Genomic DNA, 12,219 nt, shown 5'->3' on the forward strand with positions numbered 1-12,219 from the left:
TCCTTCTTATCTTTCATTGTTTTTGACTATTTCTTCTTATGTATTGTATTCATCTTCTTTGACTTCTTGATTTTTTTTTTCATTCGGTTTTTCTTCGTTTTTTCTGTTGATTTTTTTTGTTTTATTTGTCTGCCTCTTCTTCTTCGTTTTATTTTTATTTTCTTTGTATTCTCTAAATTTTTACTATTCAACATCTTCTACTATTCTTCTTTTGCTTTTATTAGCCGTTTTTATCTTCTGTTTTTTACTTCTTATTAGTCATTTTTGTCTTATCCAAACTTTTTTTTCTTTCTAATTTTTGTTTGTCTTTTTCGCATCTTTACATTCTTCTTTTTATTTCTTTTTCATCGTCGAGTTTTCATCTTCTTATACTTTATTTTCTTCATCTACTATTTTTGTTCTTCAACTTTGAGTTCTTCATCTCCTTATCATTTTTCTTCTTCACTATTTTTGTGTTACCCATTTTATCTTATTATTCATGGTCTAGGACTTTTTGTTCATTTTTTCCTCATTTTTTTACGTTTTCGTCAACTCTATGTTCTTCTATATGTTTTAATTTATCTTTTTTCTCTTCTTTTTCTACTTCGTTTTTCCCTTTTTCCCTTGTTCTGTTTTTCCTCTGCGCCCTGCTAGAGTATTTGGCCTCTCTTACATTATTCCAAAAATAAACAGAATTCAGAAAGCCATATTTATAACAAACAAAAAAACAAAAGACTTAAAACCTGTTCATTAGACAATGAAGATGATTTATGATATGTTGACATGGTTTTAATCACGTTAAGTAAGGAAGAATAACTGACAACACAAAACAACAACATATAATCGAAGAACACTACTACTGGTACTGAAAAACGGAAAAAATCTCTCAACTTAAGCTAGGATTTCCCATATCACATGTACATTTTTTTTTCATATAATCTCGCTCAACAGATAATCAGATTGAAATTATCTTAATATTATCAAAATAACTAAAAGTGGCAGCAAAATTTTTATACAAACTACGAAAATAAATAAATTAATTAAGGATATTTAAAATTTTATTAACGAATAAAGAGGAATTAGTTACCTAGATTGAATGAGAGACCTTATAGCGAAAAATTTACTTCGCATATATTATATATGATATGATTTTAAATATTTTTTTATTCAATTCCAATTTTTAATTTTTCGTTATTTTCTATTTGAAATATTTTTTGATTAAATTTCGATTTTTAATAATTTTTATTAAATTTAAATGTTTTTTATTAAATTTCGATTTTCAACAATTTTTTTTATTAATTTCCGATTTTTAATATTTTTATTTAATTTACGATTTTTCATAATTTTTTAATTAATTTATGATTTTTAATAAATTTTTTATTAAATTTAATTTTAAAAAATATAAAGAGAGATAAATGGTAATTAGCCACCCTGGGATTGAATGAGAGAGTTTTAACTCAAAATTTTACTTTGCTTATAATATATATGATATATGATATGATTTTAAATGTTTTTTTGATTAACTTCCAATTTTGAAATTTTCGTTATTTTCTATTTGAAATATGTTTTGATTAAATTTCGATTTTTAATAATTTCTATTAAATTTAAATATTTTTTATTGAATTTCGATTTTTAACAATTTTTTTATTAATATACGATTTTTAATATTTGAATTTAATTGACGATTTTAAATATCTTTTTAATTAATTTACGATTTTTAATAATTTTTTATTAAATTTAATTTTAAAAACATAAAGAGGGGTAAAAGGTAATTAGCCACCCTAAACCCCCCCCCATATTTTGTCTTTGTAATAATTGTTAATGTTTGTGTTTAGTGATCACAAAATCCAAAAACATCTCTATGTTTCAAATGAAAATCGTTTCTCTGGAGTTCTACCGTTTTGTTTAGTCATTCATTTGTATTCAACTCCAACTTACTAAATAAATTTTGCATTTGTGATATTTTAAATTAAGATATTGGTTATAAATTTACAAAAATTAGCAAGACTAACACCCGCATCAGCAATATCCTATGTTATGGGCAATGGCATTAAACTCTTAAGACATCGCACATCGCCAATTTGTATATATTATAGCTTCAATAACTCTATAACATTTTTTTTTTTTAAAAAAAGCATATTGGATCGAGGCTACAACAAGATGCTTGGCCTTTCCTTTTGCTTCACTTTGGATTTTTACTCATACTCATCTAATAGTCTTCAAGGATCTCTCAGATTCAGCTCTTATGGGATCATTGGTACAGCACCAGTTAAAACTCCATTATTTACCCAATTTCCAACATCTTGGGGGTTTTGGTTTTTAAATTGAAACTTTGGTGTGTTTTGGGGAATTTTAACAAAGCAAGAGAACCCATGCATGGGAGTATCATGTTCATCAAACCCAACACAAGATGACCATCAGAAGAAACCCTCGCCGGCGACCGGGGCGGCTAGGCCACAGCCACCAGAGCTAGCCCTGAGATGTCCATGTTGCGACTCAACAAACGCAAAGTTTTGTTACTACAACAAGTACAGCCTCTTTCAGCCTCGCTACTTCTGCAAATCATGCTGGAGATATTAGACCAAAGGCGGAACCCTTAAGGAGCATCCCCCGTAGAAGGCGGCTGCTGGAAAAACAAACGGTCCACATCTTCGGCGTCAAGAAGCCTCAGAACCACCTCCAGAACCGACGTCCCACGACGGGAAAGCTTTCTAGACGGCGAGTCTAGCTCGGCGGTTATAATAACAATGAACAGATTGATCTCAGCTTAGCCTTTGCCTTGCTTAACAAACAACCTCCAGGGAATTTTTCACAGCTAGGGTTTCCTTCAGAGTTTGGTAGCTCTCATCACGTCTTTGATCTTGAATAAAAGAATAATAACATCATGTGGTGCAAAATCCAGCAATTCCACAAATAATCCACATGTAGATAATCTAAATCAAAGTAAAAAAGTCCTAAAAAACATGAGTTTTCATCATAGATGTAATAGATTCCTTAAGCTCTCGATTTTCAGTGAAGAACACAATCGTTGCGAAGAATCCAAGTACGATCCTAGCGTATCGACATGTTCTATTTTCATGAACGGTGTCGATGGAGTTGCAGTTTCCAACGAACGGATTGCGCATAAGCCCAGATAATAACAGCCCAACCCACAAAACGCCAGCTTAAACAAAATAGACCAAAAAGAGAATTATAAATAAGCAGTGTGGGGTAATTTTTTTCCTTCCACTTTTTATCAAAAACGCTTCTCTATATGGGCAAGACATCCACCGATGTAATTCTTCTTCTTCTTCTTATGGCTTTCTTTGTTGTTCCTTTTTTCATCAGTCTAATTTAACCAAATATTGTTTTTGTTTCCGTTTTTTATTTTTAGGTTAAAGGAGCTCTTGCTGTGAAGAAGACCACGAAGCAGAAGCTGAAGAAGCAGGAGATAAAGGTCAGATTTTTAGTTTGTGTATTTTTTTTTTTTTCCGTTTTCTCTCGGCAGATTAGATTGGATTGTATCGGGGAAGAACTCACGCGTCTGATTAGGTAGTTTGGTTTAGGGAATCGAGTCAAGTATTGTTCCTTGGCTAGCCTTGTTTAGGATTTTGATCCAGTTAAACCTAGAATATACCTTGCTCGATAGATGAGTGTGGTTCGCTTCCTCCTAGCTAGCTTTCTTCTGACTCTCAGGAGTTGCAAGATATCAACGAGTTTTTGAGTTATTATTGTTTTTGCTGCTCTTCTTATTCATTTATCCATGGCAGACAATGAGAAAATTGATCGAATCTCTCAAAGAAGTGAACGAAAATTTAGAAGAACTACTGAAGGTATGTGTTGTGTTTAATTGTGTTTATAAGCTATATATATAAACGCTTCTTGAAAATTGCTAATTGATTTGATTTACTACTTTTATTTTATTTTGTCACTCCTATTCCCTTTGACGGACGTTGTTTCTCTTCTCAGACATACTCGGAGTGGACAGATATGTCCAAGGCGGACCTACCGGAGACTTCATTGAAAGTAAATGTTATTTTTTTTTACATCTTACAAGAGTGTTTTTAGTCTCTATATATGTGTTTGTTTTGTAGGTTGAGATATGACGATACTTTACACTTTATAGATCAACTATTTGTTTAATTTCAATCGCCTCCTTACCGAATTGGGGACTCTCACGAAATCTTTGTTTTGTCTATAGGAGAAAGAAACCCCAAAGAAAGAGGTGGTCTCGAGATATCCATGCTGCTATGAAAGTCAAGATTCAAAGGCACCTAATAAGGCAGTCCTTTTCGTTAAGGGATTTGATAATTCCCTTGATAGGGATGATATCAAGAGCGCCTTGATTAAACATTTCGGTTCATGTGGAGAGATCACATGGGTTTTTGTTCCCTTTGAGTGTGCAACCGGGGTTCCCAAAGAGTTTGTGACTTGTCTTCTTCCAAAATATGTGTTACAAACAACTCAAGTTAAATTGTAAACAAATAGTTTTTCTTTTTTGTTTGTTTGTTTTGGACAGATTTGCTTTCATTGATGTGGAAGATAAAAAGAAGGCGTTATCACTCAGTGGAAGTTACATGGGAGGACGTAAGCTTGAGGTTATTATGGCTAGACGTATGATCGAATACGTTGGCAAAAACATGAGCGGGTGTCTTCGTTGTCGCCAGGCTGATATGAAAGCCTGTGCTTACCGCTTCTATAGTAAAAGACCCAGGTACTTAGATAAATTTTGTTCTTAATTATTGATACACAAATAAATTTTGTTCCTTTATAACCAAAAAAAAAAAAAAAATTTGTGCTAGACTATCTATATACATAAATAAATTTGTTCTTGATTATCGACTACATTAATACAGGCTACCACACCTGGCTACCTCGAGGCGTTGAAAGCCCGTAGCATAGATGAAGAATCAGTATCCGACTGATACTGGTCGTTTTACAGTTGCTGCTTCACTTGTTTATCGACCTGGTTCATCACTAGCTTTTTTTAGTAACAACTTGGATTATGACTTAGCTGTTTAGTTGCATAATGCTTTAATCAAAAAAAAAAAGTTTCTAATATGAATGAAACTACTTTTTAAGAACTTTAATAAATCAAAGTACATTTTATTGAGTTGGATTCAAGTTTGTTGGCCTAGTTGGGTAGCTAAGGACGGAAATTGTGATGTCTTCATGAATTTAAGAGTTCATGTCTTTCTTTACATGAGCGGGCTTGTCATGCATGTTCTCTTTCGATGACGTCTCACATACGTTTCCTTTTGGTGATTAAGATTTCTAATGTATATAAAATTTAACAGGAATTGAATACTCATAATCTATTTTGATGAGATCTTTTTTTCATGGATCAAACTTTGATGAGATCTTATTTTATTGTGTGTTGATGTTAGGGTGAAATAAAAATAATACCACTCGTTGGTTGTTCATTTAGAGTTGCAGAGAAGATACCTAGCCTCTCGAGCTGGAAGGTGTAACTTTAAAGTGATATAGTGTTAGAGTCCCTCATTCCACGGAGCACGGTATGCATAGGAGAAAAATTTAAAGTGAGAAGATAATAGAAACACTATTGGTGTGATATACATAATTAATAAAAGAAAATGTACTGTCTTTTTTAGAGTTCAGATGGCTTCAAATCATAATCACAAATGATATCTAACAGCTCCTGCATATAAGCTTCCAGATCCAAGTAAGCCATGCTCTTCATTGGTGAACACCCTCTTATCGAGTTTGCGTTTTCCACAAACTGTATAATCGTAATCTGTTTCTACTTGAGATGGACGGCCTGATCCAGTAAATCTTAGGAGTAGGTCAAGCCAGCTGAAAATGTAACTCCATTTATCAAGGACAATAGAGAAATAGGTCAGTCAACTCACAAGACTTTGTGAAAGTTCTAGACCAACCTGTGTCAATATTATCTAGCTTATCGGTTTGGCACTCGGATGCCGAAATGGCTTCTTCTTCAATATTGTTTCTCTCAGATGATTTTGCCTTATATATTTATTACTTTCCTTCAACTCATCTTCCGAGGTGTCATATATATATCTTGCAAAGTGATGCAACCAAGTCTACACCTCTGTCACCCTTTCTAACTGAAATATATTACAGAATTGAGAATAACTTACCAAAGCAAGATGAGTCTTGGAGGCTAAAATTTATAAACCAACAAGGCAACAAGGGACGTGTATGATCAAAAAGCCTGATAACGAGAAGAAAAGTTAGCCTAAATGTATCTATATTATTTTAAAATAAAGTGTCTGCCAAGTAATATATAGTATAACAAGACTAGAATGAATGACGGACTAGGGCGAGTTCCAAAGTTAGTCACTTATAACCGATATAGAAATTAGGCCATATTTGAGCACGTCACAAGGTTCTCAAAACCGACTACAAGAATGGTTTTGGAATGCCAAAAAAAGAGTAGCCATCCAAAAAGGGTAACAATCCGGCAAACAGCTAGCATACAGAGTTTGCTGAATTTTTTTCTGCGTTTGCATTATATGTCAAGAAGGATGATTTCCTGGTGCCCATGTTTCGTAGTACCTGTTAACAAGAACAGGTACCAAAATCATCATAAATACACATGTCTTCAATGCAATTCATGGAAAATGTTCACGAAGAAGAGAAATCTTAAATTTTTAAGACCATAAAAAATCTTACATTTTTATAATAAGACCACACGCCGCCATTTTAACAACTCTCTCAGTGCTGCTGACGTCTGAGACAATCGATGGATCAGCGTAATCCAGCCCAACTAGTAATGGGCCTTTATAGCCCAACACTTTTTGAGTCTAACTCGGAGCACCGGATCGCCACGCGGATCTAACTCGGGCGAGACCGTACCGAAAATAAGCAGTCTTCTATCGGGAAAACCAAGCAGTCGTTCTTCGATACTTGTCCATGGGCAAGCCTAGCTTCAATTTTTTTCCCAAGTTCTCCATGGGCAAGGTGGGCGACAGTCGCATTGTGGTTCTTCTTCTTCTTCTTATGGCTTTCTTCTTTCTTCTTTCTTCCTTTTTTCATCAGTCTAATTTAACCAAATTTTGTTTTTGTTTCCGTTTTTTATTTCTAGGTTAAAGGAGCTCTTGCTGTGAAGAAGGCCACGAAGCAGAAGCTGAAGAAGCAGGAGATAAAGGTCAGATTTTTAGTTTGTGTATTTTTTTTTTTTCCGTTTTCTCTCGGCAGATTAGATTGGATTGTATCGGGGAAGAACTCACGCGTCTGATTAGGTAGTTTGGTTTAGGGAATCGAGTCAAATATTGTTCCTTGGCTAGCCTTGTTTAGGAGTTTTGATCCAGTTAAACCTAGAATATACCTTGCTCGGGACTATACATGAATGTGGTTGGCTTCCTCCTAGCTAGCTTTCTTCTGACTCTCAAGAGTTGCAAGATATCAACGAGTTTTTGAGTCTTATTTTTTGTTTTTGCGTGCATCCATGGCAGACAATGAGAAAATTGATCGAATCTCTCAAAGAGAGGAACGAAACTTTGACAAAACTACTGAAGGTTTTTGTGTTGTTGTTTACTTGTGTTTTTAATCTATAATATAAACGCTTTTTGACAATTGCTAATTGATAGATTTACTTCTTCTATGTTATTTTCTTAGTCCTAATCCTTTTGATGTTGTTTCTCTTCTCAGACAAACTCGGGATGGACACAAATGTTATTTTCTTGGAGAACAAAGCGTCCTGACATGATTTCCGAGCCTTATCTCCAAATTAATCCATTCACGGATGCTGATTTTGGTACAAAATATATACTAACTTTACTTCTGTTTTTAAACCAGAGAAAGAAAAATTTATTGAGTTGTTTGTTGTATTCTCTAGAGACTCACAATTTTTCTTTTTCACTTCTTTTTAACAGGTACTTGCTGTGCTGTAGCATTTTCCAGAGGGCACTATGCCTAAGTGAAGAGAGATGGCTCTTCGAGACAACCTGTCACTATACAAATGATGCTGGATGGAGTGGACATGCGGCATCAGTTAACAGACAAACTGGAGAGTGTTAAACACTTTTTGGTTGGTAAGGGACATGTGAATGATCTCACTGTTCATCATGGACCCAATCGATTTGATCAAGTGAAAAGTGAGGAGTTTGAGAAGCTGATTGAGTCTCTGCTAACTAAATCACCTGTGGTTGTGCAACTTGATGTCTTCCCAAGCTACATTGACTTCAAAGGGAATGTAAGTAATTGAAAATATAAATTTATGAAGGTCTAAGTTCTTTAAAATTTTATTTAAATTAATTGTCAAAATAATTTTCAGGGAACCTATTGTCCCACCGACATGTAAGTTAAATCATGCAAGTACGAGAAATATCGGAAGCATATTGTGCTGCTTACGGGGCATGGTTTTGAGATGCATGGGTCAGAGAGGATACCATTCTGGGAGGTCCATGAGTCTTATGGTGATAAATGGGGAAATTTGGGGTTTGTTAGGTTTCAGCGTCACAAGTGTATATTCAGACAAGTTGTGGAGATGAAGGTAAATAATATATATCTATATATAAATTCTTCTTTAAAACAAAAAAACTACTGATTTTGCAAACTAAATCATTTATATTTTTGTTGTTGTTGTTTTAGGTCTAATCCTTGTGCAACTAGATTTCGATTTCAAGCGGAAGACATATTATCTCTCTCTCTCTCTCTCTCTCTCTCTCTCTATTACATCAATTTTCTTTTCTTTTATCTTTTTCTTGTCATCATTCCGATGTATTGTCTCATTTACTTTTTTCTTCTTTTAGTATCATACACTTGGATGTCAAGTAGTCTTCTTAAAACTGAAAAGCTATGATGAAATGAATCCAAATCTCAGGGAGTTACAAAAAAATAAGTAATTTGACTCCCAAATTGTTCCTCTGCATCAACATAAGTTGACTGTCGCAGAAGGCTGCACCGAGGAACATGTGAGTTGACTTGAATAATCACATAGAGGGCGTTGAAGAACCATTTTTGAGTTCTCTACCGTATTTGATTTTCACTATGTTTAAGGGAGGACCTTTGGAGAGAAGAAGCTATGGCTGCTTTCAAAATGATAAACTCTTCATAGGGGGAGGATACGAGCAAAAACTGTTTGGAAATCATTCCTTTCGTTATGAGCATAATAATTTCACCATTACGTACAAATACCAAATCAGGTGTTTCTGGTGAAGATACCGTACAACACTTTCTTATATATATATATATATATACATTTTTATTAAACCTGGCTAGTGATCTCATCGTGATTTTCTACACATTGCTTAGATTTAAACAAAGGATTGGGCTGGGGGTGGTGGTGGTGTAGAGAAATTGCTTACATATTGAACAACCTCCACTTAGTGAAATCCTCAGTCCTCACCTGACAAGTGGTTTATAGTTGGCATTGGATGGATATGCTAGGAAGCCATTTAAGACAAATGGTTTCATTCTTTAGCTTTTGCTTTGCTGATTGTTTTGTTTTCGTTGTGTTTATCATCATATGTGCAGGATTGGTTTTAGCTTGTAAAACAAAATTCTGATCAATAAAAAAATGTAAAACAAATTATTAGAACGTGATATAGTGTTTAAGTCCCTCATTGCACGGAGCACTGTATGCATAGGAGAAAAATTAAAGTGAGAGATAATAAAAACACTATTGGTGTGATATACTCATATATCATAGAACCTCTATAAATTAATACTCGATAAATTAATAATCACTATAAATTAATAAATTTTGTTGGTCCCAAGTCGGACCAATGTAAAAATTCATCAAATTCGATAAGATAATAAGATAATAATTTTTTTGAAAACCCTTATGTAAATATATGGTCCTAACAAAAACATAAATTAATAATTATATAAATTTATGTAAATATATGTAAATATAATATTTTAAAATATGACTAATGTCTTTGTTTTATTTAAAGTTGAGATCTTATTGGTTCTCATCTCTCTAATTATTATATCATTAGCTTTTATTGCTGTTTTACTATATACATTTAAAATTTATGATGATTTTTTTGATGTGATAATTGATTTCTTACATGTAAATGTTTTTAAATGTGTTATAATATTATTTTTAATTTTATCATCAATAATAGTGATAGTAGCCATAATTTTTTATAAATTTTAAACTTATGAAATATATATATATTTACATGGGCGATCCAATATGGTGTTAAAAACTATTTTATTGCGATAGTTATGATTGTTAATCATAATATATATTATGTGATTTATTAAAATTTTGAAATATAACACTATTCCAAATAAATTTTTTAAAAAATATATGTGGAAAACAAATATGTTCTCTATAAATTTATAGATAAATTAATATTACGATAAATTAATAAAATATCATGATCCCGACATTATTAATTTATAAAAGTTTTACTGTACATAGTTAATAAAAGAAAATGTACTGTCTTTTTTAAAGTTCAGATGCTTCAAATCACAATCACAAAGAACAATTTGAGTCAAGAAATGTGATTAAAATAAAAAAGGTACGCTGTAAAAAAAAAACTCAATCTTTTAACCGCTTTTATCTTTTACTTTTACTTCTGTCTTTCTTTGGTGATTTCGTGAACTGTGATTAGAAACACTTCCTATGCACAATTGATGGTCCAGATTCATCGTACTCTGCTTTCGCAATCCACATCTGAAAAAGAATTAGACACAACACAATTTATATCAAAGAGAACATTTATGTATATAAATGTTATAGTAAGATCATAGACAATATAATAACTATACCTGTTGGAAAGTGCTGAGTGAAGCCAATATAGAGCCACCGATCCAAACACTGTATTTCCTCTCTGGTGGAGCCACGACCTTAATCTTCATACTACTCGGAGCCAAGGCCGTAATCTCTTTGCTCATTCTATCACCAATCCCATTAAACATTGTGGTTCCACCACTTAGCACAATGTTTCCATACAAATCTTTCCTAATATCCACATCACATTTCATGATAGAGTTGTATGTGGTTTCATGGATTCCCGGGTTTTCCATCCCGATCATCGACGGCTGGAACAGAACTTCCGGGCACCGGAACCGCTCTGCTCCAATGGTTATCACTTGTCCGTCAGGAAGCTCGAAGCTTTTCTCAACGGACGAGCTTGTTTGGGCAGTTTCTAGCTCTTGTTCGTAGTCTAGAGCAATGTAAGAGAGCTTCTCTTTCATGTCTCTAACGATCTCACGCTCAGCAGTTGTGGTGAATGAGTAGCCACGTTCCGTCAGGATTTTCATCAGGTGGTCCGTTAGGTCACGACCCGCGAGGTCAAGACGTAAGATTGCGTGGGGAAGAGCGTAACCCTCGTAGATTGGAACCGTGTGGCTCACTCCATCTCCGGAGTCCAAAACAATACCTAACCAAAAGTTTGCAAAACGACTAATTAGAGTTAATATTGTCCAAAAAATAATAACTGAATTAATTTGAATTTCTTGAATGGATGATATTAATATCCTAAAACTATATTAATGTATACAAAAAATAAAAGAAATAAAGATGTTGTTACTGACCAGTTGTACGACCACTTGCATAGAGTGATAGAACAGCTTGAATGGCAACATACATAGCAGGAGTATTGAATGTCTCGAACATGATCTGAGTCATCTTCTCACGGTTAGCCTTGGGATTGAGTGGAGCTTCGGTTAAGAGAACCGGATGTTCTTCAGGGGCAACACGAAGCTCGTTGTAGAAAGTGTGATGCCAAATCTTCTCCATGTCATCCCAATTATTAACAATTCCATGCTCAATCGGGTATTTGAGTGTCAAAATACCACGTTTTGACTGAGCCTCGTCTCCAACGTAAGCATCTTTTTGTCCCATCCCAACCATCACACCTGTGTGGCGTGGACGGCCTACAATGCTCGGGAAAACCGCTCTTGGTGCATCGTCACCCGCAAATCCGGCCTAATTAAACCCGAGAGATTTCAGATCTTTCTTTAATTAGTATGTTATGGTATATAAAACATTCCATTTATAGAGAAATCTTACCTTAACCATTCCAGTTCCATTATCACAAACAAGTGGTTGAATGTCTTCACCGTCCGCCATTCTTCAGTTTCTATATGTATAAATATAAATTTAAGATCAAATGTAACATATATAACAATTTTTAAAAAGTTTTGTTCACAGGAAAAAAAAACGCTTATATCATTAGTTCCAAATTATAATTTGTTGTGAAACTGAATATGTTTAAGGGGAAAAATAATGTAATCAAATCAAGAAATTGCTCGAATCGATGGCTGCGCCTATGACAAAAACCATGTCTATAAATAACTTTCACTAAATTATTCTTAAAT

The 12,219-nt window shown here is 33.8% G+C and overlaps 2 protein-coding genes and 1 pseudogene across 3 annotated transcripts; 2 read left to right on the plus strand and 1 right to left on the minus strand.

Annotated features, from left to right (window-relative positions):
• Positions 1 to 2,330: 2,330 nt before the first annotated feature.
• Positions 2,331 to 2,848, plus strand: LOC112086819 (annotated as a pseudogene).
• Positions 2,849 to 3,232: 384 nt separating this feature from the next.
• Positions 3,233 to 4,905, plus strand: LOC18017121 (nucleolin 2). Its single transcript, XM_024156749.1, has 7 exons — positions 3,233 to 3,253; positions 3,353 to 3,415; positions 3,729 to 3,791; positions 3,928 to 3,984; positions 4,160 to 4,380; positions 4,478 to 4,672; positions 4,815 to 4,905. The coding sequence occupies exons 1-7, from the start codon at positions 3,233 to 3,235 to the stop codon at positions 4,843 to 4,845; spliced, it is 651 nt and encodes a 216-aa protein (XP_024012517.1). The 3' UTR covers positions 4,846 to 4,905.
• Positions 4,906 to 10,446: 5,541 nt separating this feature from the next.
• Positions 10,447 to 11,971, minus strand: LOC18017122 (actin-12). 2 transcript variants are annotated; one of them, XM_006400906.2, is made up of 4 exons: positions 11,912 to 11,971; positions 11,434 to 11,827; positions 10,666 to 11,279; positions 10,447 to 10,570 (listed from the first exon to the last, which is right to left on the minus strand). In XM_006400906.2, the coding sequence occupies exons 1-4, from the start codon at positions 11,969 to 11,971 to the stop codon at positions 10,505 to 10,507; spliced, it is 1,134 nt and encodes a 377-aa protein (XP_006400969.1). In that variant the 3' UTR covers positions 10,447 to 10,504. The 2 variants fall into 2 exon arrangements, with proteins under 2 accessions (XP_006400969.1, XP_024012721.1); XM_024156953.1 differs by having other exon boundaries at position 10,570; positions 10,661 to 11,279.
• Positions 11,972 to 12,219: the final 248 nt, after the last annotated feature.

This window comes from Eutrema salsugineum, unplaced genomic scaffold, assembly GCF_000478725.1.
Source record: "Eutrema salsugineum unplaced genomic scaffold, Eutsalg1_0 scaffold_2, whole genome shotgun sequence".
Classification (NCBI taxonomy): Eukaryota; Viridiplantae; Streptophyta; class Magnoliopsida; order Brassicales; family Brassicaceae; genus Eutrema; species Eutrema salsugineum.

What these genes read in the sequence shown, in the direction of transcription:
- LOC18017121 (XM_024156749.1), top strand. Translation starts at nt 3,233, where the DNA reads ATGGGCAAGACATCCACCGAT. An exon ending in ATTTAGAAGAACTACTGAAG is followed by an intron (nt 3,792 to 3,927) that starts GTATGTGTTGTG and finishes TTCTCTTCTCAG; the next exon opens with ACATACTCGGAGTGGACAGA. An exon ending in GCAACCGGGGTTCCCAAAGA is followed by an intron (nt 4,381 to 4,477) that starts GTTTGTGACTTG and finishes TGTTTTGGACAG; the next exon opens with ATTTGCTTTCATTGATGTGG.
- LOC18017122 (XM_006400906.2), bottom strand. Translation starts at nt 11,971, where the DNA reads ATGGCGGACGGTGAAGACATTCAACCACTTGTTTGTGATAATGGAACT. An exon ending in ATGGAACTGGAATGGTTAAG is followed by an intron (nt 11,828 to 11,911) that starts GTAAGATTTCTC and finishes GGGTTTAATTAG; the next exon opens with GCCGGATTTGCGGGTGACGA. An exon ending in TGCAAGTGGTCGTACAACTG is followed by an intron (nt 11,280 to 11,433) that starts GTCAGTAACAAC and finishes ACTTTTGGTTAG; the next exon opens with GTATTGTTTTGGACTCCGGA.